The 25,135-nt window shown below is 39.0% G+C and overlaps 1 protein-coding gene across 1 annotated transcript in view; it reads left to right on the forward strand.

Annotated features, from left to right (window-relative positions):
• LOC121872263 (E3 ubiquitin-protein ligase RING1-like) overlaps positions 1-25,135 on the forward strand; it is a 72,820-nt gene that overhangs the window by 33,743 nt on the left and 13,942 nt on the right. The window contains exons 2-3 of the mRNA XM_042374929.1: positions 10,750-11,051; positions 18,464-19,130. Coding sequence (XP_042230863.1) covers positions 10,845-11,051; positions 18,464-19,130 — 874 coding nt within the window. The 5' untranslated portion in view covers positions 10,750-10,844. The remainder of the gene's footprint in view (positions 1-10,749; positions 11,052-18,463; positions 19,131-25,135) is intronic.

Consider the following 25,135-nt stretch of genomic DNA (forward strand, 5'->3'; position numbering starts at 1 on the left):
TTGAACGGAAGAAAGCGAGTCATTGCTTTCGTCACTTTCCACTGTAATACGTACGTCATTTCAGCAAAATATTACATTTCCATATTCTCAGAAATAAATAGTAGTTTTGCTGAAACGTAATGCATTTCATTGTAAATTAGGATAAACTACATGAAAACAAAAGATTTTGCCTAGCCTTCCGATGTTCAAGATATGTTACTCGTATTTTTAGTAGTTTTTGGTTAAAATACTCTTATATTAGCGATATTCTATTCATACTGTGCTTGATATAATACATTCACGGAAATGTAATATTTTTGTAACTACAATGCTGATGTCAACACAAGCGTGGTTACAGCGAGACTGACTGAGTGAAGGAGAGCTATGCATGTGTGTGTGTGAGGTTGCGGGAGCGGGCTGTGTCCCGTGTTTGGTGCCGTGCACGAGTTGAATGGCGCGCGATTTGAATGTACTTCAATTACTTCAATGTGCAGAATATTCCTCTGGCGGGGCAATCCGCGTATTTGCAAATCCGTGTATTATAAACCCGCGTATGTTAAGGGCCGACTGTACAGGAATCGGTTTTAGGGCTTAAATTCGTTCCCTTTTGAGTAAATATCAAGAAGGTTGTGCTATTAAATATTTTTCCAAGTTTTATATTAAAATTATTAGTCATTTTAACACTTATTTAACATAATTGCAGTACAGGAAACTAGTTTTTGGTGCGCCCATCAGCCACTTCACTCACCCACCAAGGCGTCAGTTTGTGTCTCTGGTCAGTGGAGGTAACATCTTGCTTGTGGCTCTCTTGCACATAAATTATTTTTACTTTTTTACAGTACTGTACAATTATTGGTCATTCTGAAATTTATTTAACATGTTGATAATATACAGTCGACCCTTAACATGCGGGGGTTAGGTAACAGAGATACCCTTGAATGTTAAAATGCGTGTACTTTTGCTGCCCCCCCCCCCCTAAAAAAACCCTGGCCACCCATGTCCAATTTACCGTATATACCTGTGTGTTTTTCGAGTTTTTAAGACCAAATTATTTGGCAAAAAATTGGCGGTCAACCTCTAAACGGGTAATAGTTTCATTAGGTTGAAAAATATTTACCAGTAACTACCAGTAAACAATGGAAACGACGCACCAACGCACCACCAGCTGTGAGTGTCGGTACAGTTGCCAGGGCAGATCTCTTGCGTCATCATAGCAAGCCCAAAGTAGCCAAATGCATGGTATGGTATGCGCAGGACGATGTAAAACATAAAGTGTTCATTTTTTAAAGTTTATTTATAGATACTGTACATAAGTTTTTGTTCATTACATTTGAAACATCAATCTTTGTTAATTAAATTTGAAACAAAAGAAAACTACGTTACCGTATTTTCATTAAAATATTACATCACAAGTATATTTTACCTTAACTGTGACTGAATGAATATATTCTCAGAAATAAATATGGAAATGTAATATTTTGGCTGAAATGATGTACATATTACAGTGGAAAGTGGGATAAAATCATGACGAAGACAATAACTTTCGCTTTCTTTCGTTGTTCAAAAGATTTTACCGTAATCGCTTTTCAAATGGTTTTCAGTTAAAAAACTGTTGTACTGTACTGTATTACAATAATATTCTATCCTATCATTAACCTCATATTCCCACAACTGAAAACCATTCGAAAAGCGATTACGGTAACATCTTTTGAACGAAAGAAAGCGAAAGTCATTGCTTTCATCACAATTTTATCACACTTTCCACTGTAATACGTACGTCATTTCAGCAAATATATTACATTTCCAAATTCTCAGAAATAAATAGTAGTTTTGTTGAAACGTAATGTACAGTATTTAATATAAAAATGCAAAAAGAGCTATAAAAACAATTAATACTGTACACCCGTAATGTACTGGCTGGCATCTCCACTCGTCCCCGTCCCTGCTCCCGCCTCCAGTGTCACCACTCCTACCCGCTCTATCCCTCCGCCTCCACATCGTCACTACTGCCGACAACAAACACAAATGTTTTGTGAATAACTGCTCCTCCACTTCCTATGTACAGTACTGAACTGTACTGTGCTGTGCATTTTTACAAACAATAAACATGGCAAGAAAAGCTATTAAAAAAAAGAGATAAAAATTTCACTTTACTGTACAGTACCTATCCTCGGCAACAGGACGGGGGTCATCGGGCTCATTGTCACTCAATTCCATAACTGGTGGTGAAGTGGGGGCGACGGTGGATTCAGCTGCTTCCTCACTGCCGCCAGTGATTGATGGTGTTAAATCTCTCCTTCGGTGATCAAAGAACATGGTGATGGGGAGTTGTCGTCTCTTTCTTTTCATTTCTTCCATGATGTTTTTGTATGGAGCAAAAACGTCATCCATCCCTCGCATGAATTTCAGGGCACGCACCATGGAGGGGTCCATACCATAGGCCATGTTTTTCAGTGCCTCAATATTCCTGGTCATCTTCCCCAACTTCTCCAACATTATTTCTTGTTGCTCTTCCTCTTCCTCATCCTCTTTCCCTTGCGCTTCCTCTTCCCTTCTCCCTCACTTGGCTGACATGCTTAGTACTGCGTGGAGCACTGGCACTTACAGCATCACAGATATCTTTTTCCTTTTTCTTGATGGTACGTACGGTGCTTTCATTCACGTTGTACAGTCGCCCCACAGCAGCGAACAACATTCCCTCCCTTAACTTATTCAACAACTCCACCTTCTCCTGCAGAGTCATCACTTTCTTCTGGCACTTAGGGGTGACTCCAGCTGGTGTCTTTGATGCTCTTTTAGGGGCCATGGTAAATGTGGGTAGCAAGGGATAGCAACTACAATTCTGATGTTAACACAAGCGTGGTTACAGCGAGACTGACTGAGTGACGGAGCGCGGAGTGGCGGGGTGGGGTGACGACTCGCTATGCGTGTGTGTGTGTGTATGTGAGGTTGCGGGAGCGGCCGGTGTCCCGTGTTCGGTGCCGCGCGCGATTTGAATGTACTTCAATTACTTCAATGTACTGAATATTCCTCCGGCGGGGCAATCCGCGTATTTGCAAATCCGTGTATGCTAAACCCGCGTATGTTAAGGACCGACTGTATAGCGCAGTGCAGTGTTGATTTAAAGAAAATAATCTATATTTACAGCAATTGAACTTAAAATTTTAGTGTTGAAATTGTTATTGAATCCAGCATTGGTCCAAAGAAATATAGAAAGGCGATTTCAATCCAGGTGAAACAGGAAATCATAAAGAAACATGAAGATGGCATTAGAACAAATGTGCTTAGTAGAGAATATGGTATGTCGGCATCAACTGTGTCGACAATTCTTGCGCAGAAAAACAAGTTTAAAGAAGTGAAAGTGAGAGAGAAATCTACCAGAGTGTTTAAAGGTAGACCCTTAATTGCAGAAACAGAGAGGTTACTTCTCATTTGGATTAAGGAAAAACAGATGAAAGGTGATTCAGTTTCTACTGAATTTATTTGTGAAAGAGCCCGGGAAATCTATGAACATTTGAAGGAAGAGCAACCTAGTTTTTACTGGCACAGAGTTTGAAGAGTTTAGGGCCAGCAAGGGCTGGTTCGAAAAATTTAAGAAAAGAAGTGACATTTTTTTTGTTATTAGGCATGGTGAGGCTGCCAGTGCAGATAAAGAAGGAGCAGCAAAATTTTTAGTGGAGTTTAAGGAACTGGTGGGGGAAGAAAATTATCTTCCACAGCAAGTGTTCAATGTGAACGAAACTGGGCTGTTCTGGAAGAAAATGCCCAAAAGGACATTCATCACCAGAGATGAAGCCTCTTTACCTGGGCATAAACCCATGAAGGACCGTCTCACTCTATTGCTTGGTGCCAATGTTTCAGGGGATTTCCGACTGAAGCCTATGCTTGTCTACCACTCTGAAAATCCCAGGGTGTTCAAGCAACAAAAGGTGGTAAGAGGACAACTTGGAGTTTATTGGAAGTCCAACCGTGAGGCATGGGTGACAAGACAGCTCTTCAATGAATGGGCTGTTAAGGTGTTTTGCCCTTCTGTGAAGAGCTACCTAACCACCAATAAACTCCCTTTAAAGGCTCATCTCCTTATGGATAATGCCCCTGGTCATGACCCTGAACTTGCCAGCACTTTGGAGGCTCGATTTGACTTTGTCAAAATGTTGTTTTTGCCTCCCAACACTACATCAATTATACAGCCAATGGACCAGAATGTGATCAGCAACTTCAAGAAGTTGTACATGAAGAAAATGTTCAGGAGGTGTTATCAGGCAACTTCCACTGATCCTGAAGTAATACTGGCACAGTTCTGGAAGACACAATTCAACATCCTGGAGGCTGTAAAATTGATTGTGTCATCATGGCAAGAAGTCTCCATTAGATCCCTCAATTCTGCATGGAAAGCACTGTGGCCATCAGCAGTCCATGATTTTGAGGGATTTGAGGAAGAAGCAGAGTTGGACAAGGAGATTGTGTCCATTGGTCAGTCAATGGGCCTCGAAGTGGAGGAGGGTGATGTGGAAGAGCTTGTGATGTCTCATGAGCAGGAACATACTCCTGAAGACTTGCAGCAACTGGATGAGATGTTAGAAGCTGACAGTGGTGAGGAGGAAAGGGAACGTCATGACCATAGGTCTTCTTCAGACTTAAAAGATGTTGCTCACCACTGGGAGATGTTCAGGAAACTGGCTTCAAGGCACTCTGATTTGGAAGCAACAGAACCTATTTGTGTAATGTTGAGGACAAAGTGCTCTCCTTCTTCAAAAATCAGTTAAGGATGAGGAGGAGAAATGCCCCACAGAAAAATTTACAGTTTCTTCTCTAAAAGGCAGCGGGAGAAAGATGCTACCCCTCAGCCTTCCACTTCAAAAAGGAGAGAGGATTTTCCTGCTGGAGAATCTGTCAGTCCAGAGGTTCCTGACTCGCCTTCCAAGAAGCAGTAAAATGCTTCTCCTCCACCCCCACTTCCTTCTCTTCTCCCTTCTCCTCCTCCACCTCCCACTTCAAATTCACATCAGCATCATCAACCAGGAGCCTTCTACATACACACTTCAAAGTAAGTGTACTTTACTGCATTTTTTTTTTTTTTTACTTTGTATGTTATTTTTGGTGAGCTGGAACCAATTACCCAAAATTGAAACAATGCTTTCGGTTAACGAAATTTTTGGTTAACGAACGACCCTTTGAAACTAATTGAGTTCGTTAACCGAGGGACCACTGTACCAAGGAACATTAACATTTTACTTAAAAAATTATTATGGTGGATATGTTTCATAAATGGGAAAAAGACTGTGGTTGTAAACTGAAAATATCGTAAGGTGAACGTGACAATAAACTGTTTCACTGTCTGTGCTAATACAATATTAACATTACTTTTGTGTTAAGTGGAATATAAATTTTGGTGGGTTGGCCCGCAAAGAATTACCAGAATCGTAATGCATGCAGCACATAACTGAGGAAAGATTGCCCATGCCTTCTGTACGGGATATTCTTGGCTGACTGTGTCCTGGTACAGTACTGCACAATGGAAGTTTTTGTACAAACAGGAGCAAGCGAGGGATCAACCTTGTAGAATGACTGGGGACAATGAACTAAACCTATCCTGATGCTAGGCTTGGGATAATCTGGGAGATGCATCTGCCTATCACAGATATTCCAAGTGGTTTTCCCATCTACACACCCAGCACATGAGGACCTGGAGCAGGATGCAGTCTTTCGTCACTCCCGGGAACTTTTGTCCCGAGGCCCAGAACAGAAGAGTTTGGAGAGATTTTCTCATCATTTGCTCAGAATTTTCTTGGCAAGTTGCACATTATTTCATCCTTGGAATTTCTTCCTAAACTTGGTACAGAAAAATTTGGAGAGAGTTTCCGGAATTTCCCAGAATTCCGCATTATTTCATCCTCGGAATTTGCTCCCAGTTGAAAAAAAATGCAGAGATTTTCCCGAATTTTCTCAGAAAGTGACCCTGATTTTCAACCTCGGAAACTGGGTCACAGACCCGGAATGGAAAGTTTTTTCAGAAAAATTCCAAACCGATTTCACTTCCGGGCATTGGAGAGTTAGGGCTAATGAGGATTCTGGCTAAGAGATATTACTATACTATAGTGTACATATACAATAGTAGATAGCAGGAAGCAAGCAGCTATCAAAAAGGGAGGTACTACCGCCTGGGAAGATACTGGAGGCATAGTGTGTTGTCTAATGGTAGACCCTGCTGCCATATGGCACCATTTACACAAAATTGCATGGTCTCAATTACTTCTCTCACTATTGACAACACAACATTCATACTGCATTGTTTCTTACGATTGATTGATTTATTAATTTTTGTATTTATTTATGGTTATTAGTAGGGCCCGGATAGTTATGCACTAAAAAACCATGAAATATGCATGCAAATATGCACTAAAAACAGGGGAAATATGCATTTATATGCACTAAAAATGTCACTTATAAAGCCAAGAATGCAGGTTATACGGAAACAAAATAGTTAATATAAACTAATGTTAATGTTTATTAAGCAATATACGTAATGTATTTAACATATATATGTGAAAGTGCTTCAAAAAATATATATGAACATGTATTTACATTATAGACTGACATATTTTCAGACATTACAGATTGTGGTTGCATTTGATGATGACATGGTGGCGTAAGTTCTCAAAGTTAAAACCCCGCCTGTTGTCTGTCAGCATAGCTTTATATTCTGAGAACACCCTTTCTACATCACACGAGACGATTGGTGCATGTTTCATACATAGGAGGTCTGACATAGTGAGTGGCTGTACCGTCTCGTCAATAATAGCATCACCAGACATTATCTGACTGACTTTTTTCAGCTTTTCAAATCCCTTGTTTTTGTACAACACGTTACTCAGTTTACCATAGTAAGCATCAGACTGCAAACTTTTCAGTTCATCAAGAACACCATTAACCAACGAAATTGCCGAGGACAGCAGTAGTCCCCTTTCTTCAAGTCTAGTAATTGTTGATGAGATGCACACAAAATTCGTTGCAATGAAGAGCAAGCTTTCCTTTATTCCTTCAGTTTCAAGTAAGATCTTGCTTTCCTGAATGCTCTGAGCCTCCTCAGGGTCGAATGTCGCAATAACAGCTTCAATGACGTCGAAGTTTTTCCCATAGTACGTTGCAGCATCGATCCAGCTTCCCCATCTTGTCACCACAGGTGAAGGAGGAAGTGGTGTACTTGGAGCGATTTCTGAAAATCTCGCAGTTCGAGAAGGTGCCTTGAGAAAGATTTTCTTGACGTTGGCTATCAGTTGATTTACATCTGGGTATTTTGACCTAACCAGTTCTGCTACACGATGCAGACCATGGGCCACACAGGTCACATGGATCATTTTTGGATACAATACTTGCAGTCCATTCATTGCTTTGCACATGTAAGGTGCAGCATCAGTGCACACCAAAAGAACATTTTCATACTCTAACTTCGTTGGCCACAACAATTGCAGAGAATCGTTGAAGAAACCAGCAACAGTGGAGTGGTTGACTTTAGATAGTACACCAACATTCACTAGGTAGTATTTGCCTCGCTATGTTTCATCTCCCAACACACCAAAAATAAGATTCACAATACACCGTTGCTCAACATCAGTGGTTTCATCGAGTGACACCCATATTTTCTTTCCACAAGCCTTTCTCCTTATGATTTCCATCGTGTCCTTGAACAATTGTGAAACATAGTTCTTACGTAATGTTGATTCGTCAGGCACCTTTTTTCCAGTATACTGTTCCAGGAATGACTTTAGGCACTTGTTATTCAGTTTATGCAATGGAATATCCGCTGAAACAAATGCCTTGCACAAATCTGCGTTGAACTGGGAGCGATCAGGCCCTGACTTACTGGAACATGCAAGAAGTAGTTGTTGCTCCTTTTGTGCACTATTGGACTTAACAGCTTCGAGTCGGATGTGCTTGCTTGTTTTAAGGTGTTGTTGGACTTGAAATTTCTTGCTCGCTGTCACTGGTGCTTCACAATATTTACAAAACAGTACACTTCCATCAGTAGTAAATGCATCAAATTCCTTTACATATGATCTCAGCACTTCATTTTGGTTTCTTTGTACTTTCGGCATTTTCATGAGCAGCAGTCCTGACTGACTAACTCACTAGTCCACTCTGCTGCAGCAACAACAGTCAGGGGGTGGGGTTAACCCAGAAATACCAATGAGTCATGACCAGGTGTGGAAACGACAGATTAAAGCGACGTGACCTCACCTCACTTCACCTAACCACACCTCACCTCCCAGTACCACGTGTGCTCATTCAGTGGCAACAAAGAGATACTGCCAGATGAATATTTTACCAAAATATGCATTTATATGCAGTTATCTAGGTAATATGCACTTATCATAGAAATCAGGCAAAATATGCATTTGCATATGAAATATGCAAATGCATAACTATCCGGGCCCTAGTTATTAGTATTTTTATTTATTTATAAATTTGATTTATTATTACAGTTGTACCCCACTTAACGCGGTCAATTGAACCCAGAGGGTCCCGCGTTAAGTGAAATCCGCGTTAAGTGAACAACAGAACATATGGGATTAATTCCAATAGAAACCGGCCTGACCCCCAAACTCCACTTTTTGAAGGCACATACCTATGTTGTAGTAAAAATAACATCTTAATTTTATGATGGTACATGCACACAATTAATACTTAAGAGAAATACAGTCGCCAAGTTAATGTCCATTCAAATAATGGACTCAACTCCCTCCCTCTCTCACACTACACTCGCTGGCTCTTCCCTCTCAGAGAAATTTTTGGGGGAAAACCACTAAATTTTAATAAATAATACCTCAAACTAAAGTTAGGATAATACAATTGACATTGCTGGATTCCTTGTAAGACCAGGAATATTTTGAATATAAATGTCATATATTTTGCACAAAAGATAACATAGTTACCTAGAGAAAAATTTTTATCTAAAATTTGTATGTTTAATGAAAAATATATGATGTTTATATTCAAAATGATCACCAAATTATAAGAATTCCAGCAATGTAAATTATATTCTGACCGGGTAATTTGTATGAATTTTATGAGCTAAAACAAATATCTTCAGTTAATAAAAAAAAAAATAATCTTCACAACACTATCTGTCAATCAAAGTACCCCACCTTGCCTCCCCCCCTCTTCCAACCGCGCGGTCAGTCCCAACCCTCCCCCCCACCCCCCACCAATCCTCCCTTCCAGGGTTTTTAACATTTAGTATTAAATAATACCTCAGATTAAAGTTAGGATAATATAATTGACATTGCTGGATTCCTTGTAAGACCAGGAATATTTTGAATATAAATGTCATATATTTTGCACAAAAGATAACATAGTTAATTTGAGAAAAATTTTTATCTAAAATTTGTATGTCTAATGCAAAAATATGATGTTTATATTCAAAATGATCATCAAATTATAAGAATTCCAGCAATGTAAATTATATTCAGACCGGATAATTTGTATGAATTTTATGAGCTAAAACAAATATCTTCAGTTAATAAAAAAAAAATAATTCTTCACAGGGTAACAGATGGTCGGTCGGTCCCTCCCTCCCCCCCACCCCCCACCAACCGTCCCAAGGAGATGTGTGGGATAACCACTAAATTTTAATAAATAATACCTCAAACTAAAGTTAGGATAATATAATTGACATTGCTGGATTCCTTGTAAGACCAGGAATATTTTGAATATAAATGTCATATATTTTGCACAAAAGATAACATAGTTAATTTGAGAAAATTTTTTATCTAAAATTTGTATGTCTAATGCAAAAATATGATGTTTATATTCAAAATGATCACCAAATTATAAGAATTCCAGCAATGTAAATTATATTCTGGCCGGGTAATTTGTATGAATTTTATGAGCTAAAACAGGCAGTCAGGCAGGGTGGGGCAAATCTAAAAATAGCGTCTCGAGCCGGACACTCACCGCGTATATGTGGAAAAAATCCGTGTTAAGTGAAAGTTCAGCTCTGGCGAGGCACCGCGTATATGATAAAACGCGTTAAGTGAAACCGCGTTAGGCGGGGTAATACTGTATTATTATTATTATTATTATTATTATTATTATTATTATTATTATTATTATTATTATTATCATCATTATTATTATTATCATTATTATATTATATTATTATAAATATTGCATAGATAGAAACAGATTTACTGTACTGCACTTTAGTATTAGTGTGATTTAGGAATTGAGATGTCAGAAATAAAGTCTTAAATGTACTGAAATACTAATACAGTACAGTAAGTTATAAAACAATACATGATATTGTACTGTACTTCAGGATGCATGAACTCCTAATGATATAGGAACAAATCATGAACAGTTTATGGGAGCATTTGATCAATATTTGTTTAAAAATTAATGTTTTCTATAATATTTTATGGATTTTTCAGTTTTTGACACCTGATTTACTCTAATTAAAATATAAAAACTTTCCTGTTATAACAAAACTTCACCAGCACAGGTGGCACAGTGGGTAAGTAAACTTTTAGTAGTACAGTACTGGTATTTTCCAGAGAAGTACTGTATTCAAATTTTTTTTTTTTTTTGCTATTTTTAATTTTTTTCTCTAAAAGTGTTTACATAGAAATGGGCTTTCACCTGTACAGTACGTTGGAAGCAAACTTCTCTCAATACTGTTAGCAGTTCATCTGCCAGTGATTGATAGCTATGAGTTTTCTTAGTTTGAATTTTGTTTGGTATTATCAAAAATATTTACTCTTTATATTTCAGGAACTTGAGGTTCTTGCTGATTATTCAAGAAGCTAGGTGATGGCCAAGTTCTAGGGTATTATCAGTTATTAAGGAGTGCAATATCAATTGCCATCATGACAACCACAGAGCAAAATGCTGTCAATAAGTCATGGGAACTCTCCTTGTATGAGCTGCACAGAACACCACAAGAAGCTATAACAGATAATACAGAAATCGCTGTCTCTCCACGCTCCTTACACTCAGAACTTATGTGCCCAATATGCCTTGACATGCTGAAGAATACTATGACCACAAAGGAGTGCCTTCATCGGTTTTGCCAGGTTAGTGTTTCTTCTGTTGTTTAATTACTTGATTAACCTCCTCATGGGTTTGCTGAGGTAGATATTAGGGAAAGATATCGTAATCCGTCATTCAAGAACCATAAGATTTCATGACAAGCCATTAGATTAGTTTCTATGCATACAAGAGATACTCTTCAGGATATTCTCTAAGATATTTATGAACAATTTCCCGTTGATGCCTTCAACCACCCTGACAGAGGCCGGGTCCTCTGCATGAGCCTGCACTACATCATGAAGTATTGTATAGCTATATGCTTGCATATGACAGCCAAAAACATTTTAATGAAACAAAGTGACACTAAGCAGACACTGCCTCTACTTGATTGAGTGAGGTAATTACATCCCTGACAACGCAATAGCAAGGTAAAAAACATAAGTAATAAATAACATCAAACTTTCATAAAAACATTTAAACATTAATAGATAAAACTCAAAGCTTGTATAGAAGGCCGGCTTCCTCCATGAAGGAGAGGACATCCCCTCCCATGCTACCCACTCCCTCCCCCAGCACCAAAGAGAGACGGTAAGACTCGTCTCCCCTTCCTGGCACTGGGAGAGGTGCTTACGACGAAGATCTCAGAGAATTGGGCACTTCACCAGGAGGTGTCCAACAGTCAGTGGGACCTGGCATTAAAAAAAACATACTTACTTCATCAGCAACATAATAACAAAATAGTGGCAAACAGAATTGACTAAGTAGGATTCTTCTGTACAGTACTGTACTGTAATTCTTTGTTTCACATTCTCATTTATCTTTTAGTGCATTTTTCCTCATAAATTTCCTCTTAATTATATTTATTATTATCAGTTCCATTAAGCACAGGTAAACCTCAAGATACAATGGAGCATTATAACATGAGAATTAATGGTATACATTCCCAGCCAGTCCCCAAACACACATGTATTACCAACAAAAAACTCCTACAATACTACTCTCAGTACAAAACAAGTAAACAGCACTCACCACATCATATTGGATAAGCCTGGTTATCATCACATGTCCCCTTCGAGGCTAAGGTGACTCGTGTAGGTGGAGTGAAGACGTCACTCTGACTCCCACACAGCCTCTGGGCAGCCTCATACTGCTTCACAGTGTCGAGCTTCACCTCAGAGACACGGTTGTCTTGGATGCCTTGGCCTTCCCAGACATTTTCAAAGTTACACTGCTCACTTCACAGTAACTGAAACAGAGCAAAAGCACTTGTCACAAAAACAAAGCGAAGGATGATAACAAAAACAATGATAGCAGCCGACACTGCACACATTTCAAAACAACAGTTGACGCACTTTACAGTTACAAAAACACAGAAAATATCACTTCACAGTCACCATAACACATTTCAATACTGTATAAAGGTTAGTGCTGTCCTCTCACTATATAAAGGGAAGAAAACAATGATAAGTACAATGTACGATACTGGCCGATAATCGTGGATCAATACAATGGCGGGTTTACGATCGACAAAGAACCAAGGTAAGGACTGTAGTGCGCGGGTTGGTCGTGTGGCGGCACATGGGTAGGCTGACAAGTGAAGGAAGAGATTTGTGGTGCAAAGGGTTAAATATTGTTTCCTTGTAAAATGTTACTGACTTGATGTAGAAAAATATATCTTGCATTGCTGGAATCCTTGCACGATGGTGATTAATTTGAGTACAGTGATCCCTCGGTTAACGAGCGCCTCGGTTAACAAATTACCTTCCATAAGATTCTTAACTTCGGTTAACGAGCAATCCCTCGATTAACGAATTCCTTACGAGCGCCCCTCAACATATTTTCGCTTGCACACTAGCTGTCGTATTAGTCCGCCAATACAGTAATCGGTTCTAGGGCTTAAATTCCTTACTATTTTAGTAAATATCAAGAAGTTTGTACTATTCAATATTTTTAAAAGTCTTATATTAAAATTTTTAGTCATTTTAACAATTATTTAACATAATTGAAGTACAGGGAAACTAGTTTTTAGCGCGCCAAACAGCCTGTCAACACACCATGCAGGCGTCAGTCTCTGTGTCTTTTCAGTGGAGGTAAAATCTTGCTTCAGACTCTCTTCAACTTAAACGATTTTTTCCATTTTTTCAGTGAAATTATTGGTCATTTTGAAATTTATTTTACATATTGATGATATATAGCGCAGTGCAGTGAAAAAATATTCTTTATTTACAGCTATTAAACTTAAAATATCACGTGTTGAAAATTTTTTGGAATCCAGCATGGGTCCCAAGAAATCAAGAAAAGCAATTTCAATCCAGGTGAAACAGAAAATTATTAAGAAACAAAGAAGGCATTAGAACAAATGTGCTTAGCAAAGAATATGGCATGTTGACATCAACCGTGTCGACAATTCTTGCACAGAAAGACAAATTCAAGGAAGTGAAAGTGAGAGACAAATCTACCAGAGTGTTTAAAGGTAGATCCCTAATAGCAGAAACAGAGAGGTTACTTCTCATTTGGATTAGGGAAAAACAAATGAAAGTTGATTCAGTTTCGACCGAATTTATTTGTGAAAGAGCAAGGGAGATTTACGAACATTTAAAGACAGATCAGCCTGGTTCTTCAGGCACAGACTTTGAAGAGTTTAGGGCCAGCAAGGGCTGGTTCGAAAAATTTAAGAAAAGAAGTGACATTTTTAGTGCTGTTAGGCATGGTGAGGCTGCTAGTGCTGATAAGGAAGGAGCATCAAAATTTTTAGTGGAGTTTAAAGAACTGATGGATGAAGGAAATTATCTTCCACAGCAAGTGTTCAATGTGGACAAAGCTGGGCTGTTCTGGAAAAAAAATGCCCAAAAGGACATTCATCACCAGAGATGAAGCCTCTTTACCTGGGCATAAACCCATGAAAGACCGTCTCACTCTATTGCTTGGTGCCAATGCTTCAGGGGATTTCCGACTGAAGCCTATGCTTGTCTACCACTCTGACAACCCCAGGGTGTTCAAGCAACAAAAAGTGGTAAGAGGACTGCTTGGAGTTTATTGGAAGTCCAACCGTAAGGCATGGGTAACAAGACAGCTCTTTCATGCATGGCCTCTTCCCCTTATGGATAATGCCCCTGGTCATGACCCTCAACTTGCCAGCACTTTGGAGTCTCAATTTGACTTTGTCAAAGTGTTGTTTTTGCCTCTCAACACTGCATCAATCATACAGCCAATGGACCAGAATGTGATCAGCAACTTTAAGAAGCTGTACATGAAGAAAATGTTCAGGAGGTGTCATCAGGCAACTTCCACTGATCCTGAACTAACACTGGCACAGTTCTGGAAGACACAATTTAACATCCTGGAGGCTGTAAAATTGATTGTGTCCTCATGGCAAGAAGTCTCCACTAGATGCCTCAATTCTGCATGGAAAGCACTGTGGCTATCAGTAGTCCATGATTTTGAGGGACTCAGGAGGAAGCAGAGTTGGACCAGCAGATTGTGTCCATTTGTCAGTCATTGGGCCTTGAAGTGGAGGAGGAGGATGTAGAAGAGCTTGTGATGTCTTATGAGCAGGAACTTACTCCTAAAGAATTGCAGCAACTGGATGAGATGTTAGAGGCTGACAGTGGTGAGGAGGAAAAGGAAAGTGATGACCATGTGTCATCTTCAGATTTGAAAGATGTTGTTGACCACTGGGAGAAGTTCAGGAAACTGGCTTCAAGGCACCCAGATGTGGAAAAATCAGAACTAGCTTTGTGTAATGTTGAGGACACAGTGGTCTCCTTCAAACATCAGTTAATGATGAGGACAGATGCCCCACAGAAAAAAAAAAAACAGTTTCTTCACTAAAAGGCAGCGGGAACAAGATGCTAGCTCTCGACCTTCCACTTCAAGAAGGAGAGAGGATGTTCCCGCTGGCGAATCTGTCAGTCCAGAGGTTCCTGACATTTTCATGGAAGGTGACTCACCTTCCAGGAAGCAGTAAAATGCTTCTCCTCCACCTCCGCTTCCTTCTCTTCTCCCTTCTCCTCCTCCACCTCCCACTTCAAATTCACATTAGCATCATCATCCAGGAGCCTTCTACATACACACCTCAAAGTAAGTGTACTTTACTACCTTATTTGTTGACTTTAGGCAATTTTCGGTGAGCTGGAACCAATTAAAACCCATTGAAACAATGGTTTCGGTTAACGAATTTTTGGTTTACGAGCAACCTTCTGGAACGAACCAATTCGTTCCAGAAGGTCACTCGTTAACCGAAAATTTTGTTAACCGAAACCATTGTTTCAATGGGATTTTGGGTAATTGGTTCCAGCTCACCGAAAATTACATACAAACTAAAAATGAATGCAGTAAAGTACACTTACTTTGAGGTGTGTATGTAGAAGGCTCCTGCTTGATGATGATGGGAATTAGAAGTGGAGGTGGAGGAGAAGGGAGAAGAGAAGGCAGTGGGGGTGGAAGAGAAGTCACCCCATGCTTCATGCCCGTATTTCACCCATAAAATTTTAAGTTCACTTGGTGTAATTCAAGATTGTTTTCTTTAAATCAATACTGCACTGCACTATATATTGTCAATATGTAAAATAAATTTCAGAATGACCAATAATTGTACTGTAAAAAGGTAAAAATAATTTACATTCAAGAGAGTCTCAAGCAAGGCGCTTCCCCCACTGAGCAGAAACACAAGCTGACGCCATTCTGGGTGAGTCAAGTGGCTATTTGGCGCCTAAAAACTAGTTCCCTGTACTTCAATTATGTTAAATAATTGTTAAAAAGACTAAAAAATTTAATATAAGAAGTGGAAAATTATTGAATAGTACAACCTTCTTGATATTTACTCAAATGGTAACGATTTAAGCCCTAAAACCGATAATAGTGGTCACTCGGTTAACGAACACAATTTGTTCCAGAAGGTCGTTCGTTAACCGAAACCATTGTTTCAATGGGATATTGGGTAATTGGTTCCAGCTCAGTGAGAAGTACAGTAGTATATACAAAGTAAAGCCAGAATATAATTTACATTGATGAAATTCTTATAAGATAGTGGTTAAGTTGAATATAAACAACCTAAAATTTGCATTAGACATACAAATTTTAGATCTAATTTAAGAATTTTGTTAGGGAAAGCAAAATTTTTTCTTTTGTGCAAAATATATGAAGTTTATATTCAAATTATTCGCTGTCTTGCAAGGATTTCATCAATGCAAATTATATTATCCTAACTTTAGTCTGAGATATTATATTAAATAAACACCTTAAAGCATAAAGAAATCATCAATCCTCCAGCAAGCGGGAAGAGGGGGAGAGGGAGGTGAGGTGACAGTGTTTGGTGTTTGTTTATTTATTTGAGATTTGTGTTTTTAGCTCATAAAATTCATATAAATTACCCGGCCAGAATATAATTTACATTGCTGGAATTCTTATAAGATAGTGATTAATTTGAATATAAACAAGCTAAAATTTGCATTAGACAAATTTTAGATCTAATTTAAGAATTTTGTTGCAGAGAGCAAACATTTTTATCTCTTGTTCAAAATATATGACGTTTATATTCAAATTATTCGCTGTCTTGCAAGGATTCCAGCAATGCAAATTATATTCTCCCAACTTTAGTCTGAGATATTATATAAGATAAACACTGTTAGCCTAAAACCCTGGCTGGGCAGATGGAGGAGAGGGAGGGAGCGTGGGGGGGAGGGGGGAGCTGGAGGTGAGGTGTACTTTGTCAGTTAGCGCCGAAGGTCTGGTGAAGTATTTATTTGTTTATTTATGTCCTTTAGTTGAGTTATTGTTTTTTTGCTCATAAAATTGCATAGAAGTGACCGGGGAGAATATAATTTACATTGCTGGAATTCTTATAAGATAGTGATTAATTTGAATATAAACAAGCTATAATTTGCATTAGTCATTCAAATTTTAGATCTAATATAAGAATTTTATTACAGAGCAAAAATTTTTATCGTGCAAAATATATGACGTTTCAATTCATATTATTCACTGTCTTGCAAGGATTCCAGCAATGCAAATTATATTCTCCCAACTTTAGTCTGTGATATTATATAAGATAAAAACTTGAAAGCCTACTGTATAACCACCAAACCTTTGCTAGGAGGGTGGGGGGGGTGACAGTGACATGTTTGACAGTTAGCGCTGAAGGTCTGGTGAAGTATTTATGTTTATTTATGTCGTTTAGTTGAGTTTTTGTTTTTTTCTCATAAAATTGCATAGAAATGACGGGGGAATATAATTTAAATTGCTGGAATTCTTATAAGATAGTGATTAATTTGAATGTAAACATGCCAGAGCTTGCACTAGACAAAAATTTTAGATTTATTTTTTGTACATTATTTTGATTACATGTACAGTACAGCTTTGCCCTTAGGACAGTGTATGCATGTAAATGAGTTTCAGTAAATGAATAAAGTTACATATATCGAGCCAAAAATAATAGTTGAAAAACTTTATGTTGACAGAGCTTGGATGGCTAAATTTTAGAATGACCAATAATTTTAATACTGTATAAAAAAATGCACAAATATTAAAGTGACAATTTTCTTGATATTTACTCCATTGGAAATGAATGTAAACATAGAAGAGATTACTGAATTGGCTGAGTACCCCCTCAGCTTAACAGGTGATGTTCAAAATAAAACGGGATTTTCATAAGGATTTCGTTAATCAAATTTTTTTTGTTAACCGAATTGAAGATTCTTATGGAAGGTAATTCGTTAACCAAAGCGTTCGTTAACCGAGGGACCACTGTATTCGAGTATGGTCGATCTCTTATCGATGGTTTTTGAGGTACCTAACCCTATCATATAATGGTCATTGCCTGTACAGTACAAGATCCCTTCTGAGCTGAGTAAAATCGTCTGCATTAGCCAAATGAAATATAAAAAGTTACGACCCTGTACAGTAGTTAAGGGTTAAGATTGTATGTAGTGTTTTGTAGAAAACTCTCATTTGGTGGTTGTTGGGGCTCACTTGAATTCACCTGTACATAATATTCACTTTTCAATGGGTTCTGTGGACAGTTTGTTTATGAAATTCACAGTGAAGAAAAGGAAAACCCTTCAAAAGGTTAGTTATTTGGTTGAACAGGATTTGACTTTCTCAATGTATAAACAAAGAAATTTAAATTAAATGCAGTTCATTTTCTATAATGTTCTTATGGAAACTATCTTGGTCTTAAATGATAACACTCATTTTCATCTGAAATCTGATTCTTATGGAAATGAGAAGTACAGCAATAATGGTAGAAAAATTTATTAATTACCATTCTGAGCTAATCTAGTTGCTATTATCAAACAGGATAAAGTAGATATCCTGGATATACAGAAGCATATTTAGGATAATATACCAAAACAACTTATCACCAGTCATTAACAGGGATTTCATGATCATGCCCTCAATCACAGTAATTATTGAATTAGTATATGACAGGCATTAATTATGTTACTTTAATTTTCAGGAATGTATCATCACAGCATTAAGATCTGGTAACAAAGAATGTCCCACTTGCCGGAAAAAGCTAGTATCAAAGAGGTCATTACGACCTGACCCAAACTTTGACACCCTGATCTCCAAGATTTATCCCAGCCGTGATGAATATGAGCAACATCAAGAACGAGTATTTGCCAAACTCAATAAAAATCACAATCATGCCTCATTGATAACTTCAATTGAAGAAGGCATCAAGCTTCAATTCCAAAGCCGTCAGAAAAACCGTAAAGCCATGCAAGATGAAGGTACCACACCTACACCCACTCCATCAGCACCCTCTACCCCAACCCCCAGTGAGCCTCCGAGTACACCAACCACCACTCACACTAGTGGTGCAAATACCACAACCCCCACAAATGCTCCAACTCCCACAAATGTTACAACACCAACAAATGCTGCATCTTCAACAATAGGGCCCAAAATGAAGAAGCCACGGAGAACATCAGAAAATGAATCAGGAGCAGGATCCAGTAACGATGGAAACCCTGGGGAAGAGGCTGAAGGACCCAGTGAGTCTGGGGAAATAGAGCTGGTATTCAGACCGCATCCACTAGAAATGAATGAAGATAATGAACTAATCAGAGAATTGAAGGATTCTTCCATACGTTACATTAAAACAACAGCCAATGCAACTAGTAAGTGTGAATATGTTACGCATGTGATGCTAATATTGGGCATTTATAGTTGAGACATTCTAGATTAAATAAAATGGAAATTTATATGATTCCCATTCAGGTGTGTATTTATTTTTGCATATAGGATTCTCTTTTGCCCTGAATATGACTCTTAAAATGTCAACACCTCCCGCTTATGGTGCCAAGATCCTGACTTGATTTAGGTGTGGTCAGGTAATGAGCAACCTTTCATGACCTTCTATCTGTCTTAAGGGAATCATATACTATCCAATCAGGTTGACAGGGTTATATAACTTGAGAAACTCCTAGACACATGGTGGGTGTAATTTATTCAATAATTAATTATGTCTTCCACTAAAACCATTGCCCTAAAAGGGACTTCAGAAATAGAATTCGGCTGATCAAGGCATGAAGACAACAAGAGTGATGTCACCTGTGTGTAACCTACCTCTCACTTCATATTGGTTATTACTTAAGTTTCTAGGATCAACCAATTGGTTCCATTCGCTTTCCGCCTGTCCAGACATAGTCCAGCTAACACCATCTCCATAGGGAGCTAAGTGTATTTGTGTCTGTTTTTAGCACTTCATCCTCCTCACCAGAATCGGCATTAGCATCATCAAATATTAATACATGTACAATGATATCCCCATTAGCCGGAACAATTGGTGCAGAGCACTTCCGGGATGAGAGATTTCCGAGTAACCAGACGACTTTCTCAAACCCGGAAAAATTCCCATCCCCGGAAATTTTCCGGTTACTGGAAAAACTTTCTAAGTGTCTAAATTATGCATTTTGTACAGACAAACACTAGCCCACATCCTCATAATGTTTCTGTGTGCTGGGGAGTTTTCCAAGAGTCTAAATTAAAAATCTCTATGATATGGTCATGAATGAAGCTGTGTGTTAGAGCAAAGACTAGTATTTTCCACTCCCTTAGAGCTGTGGGGGATTAGTGGATCTCATGTAACTAGCCTGACCTGACACAATGTTAGGTGGAGGTAGGGTGGGGTATTGGTGGTCTCATATTACTGACCTGATACAATATCAGGTCACCCACTGTTGGGTGGGGGATTAGTAGGTGTCAGTACCTGAAGATGTCTTGAATAACCATAAAAGCTAAATTAAAGTATTTTTTATACTTACACTTATCACATTGTATACCTTCAACATTACATTACATAAGATTTTAAAATGTGGAGTGAGAAAGCTGAAAGCTGTGGGTGATTAGAGAGATGGAGTGGTAACATGCACCAGTGTTGCCAAGGGCTAAGCTCCTCAACAGCTGATCATTTAATTCACCATCACGTAGTTAACCACGCATAAATTTATGTCATACAATATGGGGGTGTCTGGGTGTGATGTTGTGGTATTAATTAATAAATAAGCAATATTGTATCATCAATGACAGCTGTTTGAAGAATAGCAGCGTACTACAATTGTCACTACTATTCATCAAACTACTGTACTTTTATTAACAATCAATATTGTTTATTATTTATTAATCTATACCCCAACACCACATCATACATACAATCTTTTGTGTGAGATACTGCGAATTGGAGGGAGGTGGGGAGGCAAGGTGTTGGCTGGCAATTGGCAGGGAGGGGAGGCAGGGGGAGGCAAGGTGTTGGCAGGGAGGGGAGGCAGGGGGAGGCAAGGTGTTGGCAGGGAGGGGAGGCAGGGGGAGGCAATACACACACACACCTCCAAAACACACACTCCAACATTTATTATTATATATTCTCGTATGATCAGCCTCTTTTGATGTATGTTTTATCATGGTTAATATAAAATATTAAACAAATTAGAAAAAATACAATATATAATTATTAATTTGACATCAAAATTACATGACAAGTCGAATAATAAGGCAATTTTTTCACCCAGACCTCTCTACTGGGAGGAGAGTAGGTGGCTGGTAAGCTTAGCCGTTCCCAAATTTACCGTTTTTTTATTTAATCATTACAGTACTGATACATTATAAAAAGTATTGTATTAGCCCTTGTCTCATGGCAATAACAATTATATGAATTTGGGTTAATACATTTACTTTATATAATACAATCACCCCACGGTAATTTTCCATAAGCTGTGAGTTGCCATGTGTTGTTCATGTGAGGGAAAATTTCTCTATGAGTAGGCCGACCTTGAGAATGTAGGGTCAGCCCAGCCTCCCCTTAGGACACTAGTCTTCACTTGAGCCTCACGAGAATCGGACGGGTGACTTAACTCAGTCAAGCTGAGCCCTGTCCTTAACTAACACTCACAGTTTACAGTGTTAATTACGGTGCTTTTACTCATAGCCTGTGACCTTTTTAGTTTATCAATGAATGGAGAAAAGATCATTTTGGGTTTGTAACTTAACCCCTTAACTTATTTATATATAAGCCAAGGTAAAAGGGAGCTCTACCCAAAGCTTATATTGTAAAGGCCTGGGACTTAGGGGTAGAAATCCCTTGCCAGCCTAATCAGGATCTTATAAGAGAAAAGTCAAGAACCTTGGTTTTCCGAGGGATAGCAAACAACCATTAGAGATTGACATCTCTTTACTATGAAAATAACACAAAAACTGACACCACACACTCAAATAACAATTACGGGAGTCAAACAATTAAAGGAGTCAAACAATTAAGGGAGTCAAACAATTAAGGGAGTCAAACAATTAAGGGAGTCAAACAATTAATGGAGTCAAACAATTACGAGGATCCAGGATTTTTCCTACGGCGACAGCCTGGTGGAAGGTTCTGGTAAAGACGTGATCTGCTCTCAGCTCTCAATGGGGGGGGGGGTCCAGGGCAGCTTCCTCACTTGGCGCCGGCATTGGTGGGCGAGGGTCTTGTCACACAGGAGAGACGCCAGGGCACGGACGGGAGATAGGGCGTGGAGGAAGTGGCAATGATGTGGCAGCCGGGGTAGGTGTCCGGAGATTGACAGCCGTATAGTGAAGGTCTGGGGAATCAGCCCACAAGTCCAAGACCTCAGATGAGAACGCAACCAGAATTTGAACGAGCAGCGGGGAAGTGGAGCTGGCTGGGTAGTGTCTGATGTGTCACGAGGCAGCAGCGACCTTCTCACCTCAGTCTACTCCCCCCCAAGTGGGGGACGCGAACAAGCAAACGAGCGGCAGGCAACCATCCTGCTCATTACAGCCCTGACATATATAGTATTGTGCTGTATTATATATGAAGGGTTCAGGTATTAATAAGTACAGATTATTACAGTAAACTTATCTTTATTCGTAAATAAAAAACAAAGAAAATTTTTTTACAATGGTAATGACAGGCCTGAGGAGACAAGGAACCTCCTTGAGGGGTGTGCGGTTGTGGGGTATGGGATGTTTGGGTTCACACTCAGGATGGGATGGAGAAAGGAAACTCACAATGTGCTCTCTGTATACATGTTGTATTGGATGTACAATGCAGCTTGGTGCTGGGAAGTGGCAGCGTGGTTACAAGCGTGATGTAGAGAGAGCTGGTTGGTGAGGATGCTCAGAGGAGGACCAGCTTGTGGGTCGCCATGCTCGCCGGCAGGAGCGAGGACCGCCAGGCAGGAGGAGGAGGTGTTGCTTGCTGGTTGATGTAGGTAGAAAGAGAGAGGTCACCATGAGGTCAGGTCTTAAATAGCGGGGGTAGGCGTGGCTTAGTAGTTGACCCCCGCTCCGTGGGCGGCGCTGGTTGACCTAGACCACGAGGCATACACTGGGGAATTCGCGGGGTCGGCTACTCAGCGACAAACAGCGTTTGTAGGGGAGAAATCCACTCTGGCCTCCTCCTCCTTCCTTCCTTCCTTCCTTCCTTCCTTCCTTCCTTCCTTCCTTCCTTCCTTCCTTCCTTCCTTCCTTCCTTCCTTCCTTCCTTCCTTCCTTCCTTCCTTCCTTCCTTCCTTCCTTCCTTCCCTTCCTTCCTCCTTCACCTTACTCCTTATTGAATTTTAAATAAAAGAAAACATATAATTTATATAATAAACATCCTCATAAATTACTAACTCATGAATTATATGAATAGAATATGAATTATACTGTACAGTATTAAGATACAGTACAAAACTAGATTTGGGTGCATAGACGGGGGGAGGTGACGGGTGGTAGAGGGAGGACAAGTGGACAACTTGCCTCCTGGCCCGTGCTGTCACCAATCATTATTTTTATTTTTATTCTTTTCACAAATACTGTATACATACGTATATTCCAAAAATTCCCTGATAATCTCTTGATTTTATACCGTATTACTCATTAATGAGTCATCCATCATGCCACAAGTTGCCTAATGTTTCATGAACTACATATACACGTATGTGTAGTGATTGATCTCTTGGTGGGGGGGGGGTGCAGTCAGTATCTCCTACTATATGGACAGGACTGATTCCTGTCAGCTTAAAGTTGTCATGTAGGGATTTTTCCAAAGCAATTATCCAATAGTATTTGGGATGAAATGAGTGGGTATTAGAGCTTATTGTATTAATTTTGTGTACATTAAAGCTTTGACTAACGATGGTTGTAGATGTACAGTAGTAAAATGAATGTAAAAAATACTGTATGTATCTTTTAATTAATGTATGTAATGTACGTACAATAGAAGTAATCAATGAATTGGTGGAGAAAAAAGTGAGACTGAGGGAGGCCAACATATGCACTCATGGAAACAGTGTCATTTATCATATGTCCACACACACACACACACACACACACACACACACACACACACACACACACACACACACACACATACTCCATACAAACACACACAACCACATATACTCCACACAGACACACACACACATGGTGACTTAGCCGTTTGGGTGGGGAGTGTCGCGTTCACTTTTACCCCCAATAGACCTTCTCCTCCAGCTGGGGGGGAGGTAGGGAGATTAACTCATACAATACTTAAGGATAAAGGCAGAAGGGTTTTATTGGTTTGCTTATAAAATGTAACTGACTTGACTTGGGAGAATACAACTTGCTTTGCTGAAATTCTTGTAAGGTAACGATGAATTTGTGTATAAACATCCATTATTTTGCACCATACATAATAATTTTAGTAATTAACTTAGTACAGTACATTTAAGTACAGATTGTGATGATTTATGTGGTTGTAATTTCAAAGCTTTGTGACATCACTAATGCATAATGAGTCTCCATATGCCCTGGTTTATTCATTGATCAGTTGTCTAAGTGCAAATGTAGCCCTGTTGAGCCATCATGTATGAATTAATTTTAAAATAGAAATTATAATGTAAAATGATTTAAGACAATGGTTTAGTAGTGCTGTTAATGTGTGAGCTGTGTAAGTGTCTTGGGATGTCACCTCACCACCTGAACAAACTCTTCATCAACTTCTTCAAATCCTACAACGTGCTTGACAAGCTAAAGCACACACTTATGAGAATTAAGACAACAAGCATGCAGTGAGGGTCTTGTTGTGTTACTGCATGGAGGCAAATTAAAAGATCAGTGTTGTGGAGCTTATCTCTTAGCAACACTTGGTGCATGTTACCAATGCTTTCCACTCCATCTCTCTAATCACCCACATCTTTCTGCTTTCTCACTCCATATTTTAAAATGTTATGGAATGTAATGTTTAAGGGATACAACTTTGCTCATTTATACTTATACTTATCACAATCTCTCTAAAACACTTTTGGTTTCGTGTTTATTCAAGACATCTTCAGGTCATGAGACCCACTAATCCCCTACCCATGAAAGGGTGACCTGACATGCCATCAGAAAGTCAGTAATATGAGACCACTAATCCCTCACACTACCTCCACCTCCCTCCCCAAAATACTTGAGCTTTCGTCTTTATTCAAGACGTTTTCAGAAAATACTCTTGATTTTCGGCCTCGGAAAAATTTTTCCCAAAGCTGGAATTTTTTTTTAATTCTGGCTTTGGGAATGCTTTAACGAGCAAATTTCAATTCCAGTTATCAGAGAGTTCTGGGTTTGAGGGATTCCGGCTATTGGAGATATTACTGTAATAATAATACATATATACAACAATACCCTG

This window comes from Homarus americanus, unplaced genomic scaffold (genome assembly GCF_018991925.1).
Source record: "Homarus americanus isolate GMGI-L3 unplaced genomic scaffold, GMGI_Hamer_2.0 scaffold5589, whole genome shotgun sequence".
In the NCBI taxonomy this organism is placed as follows: domain Eukaryota; kingdom Metazoa; phylum Arthropoda; class Malacostraca; order Decapoda; family Nephropidae; genus Homarus; species Homarus americanus.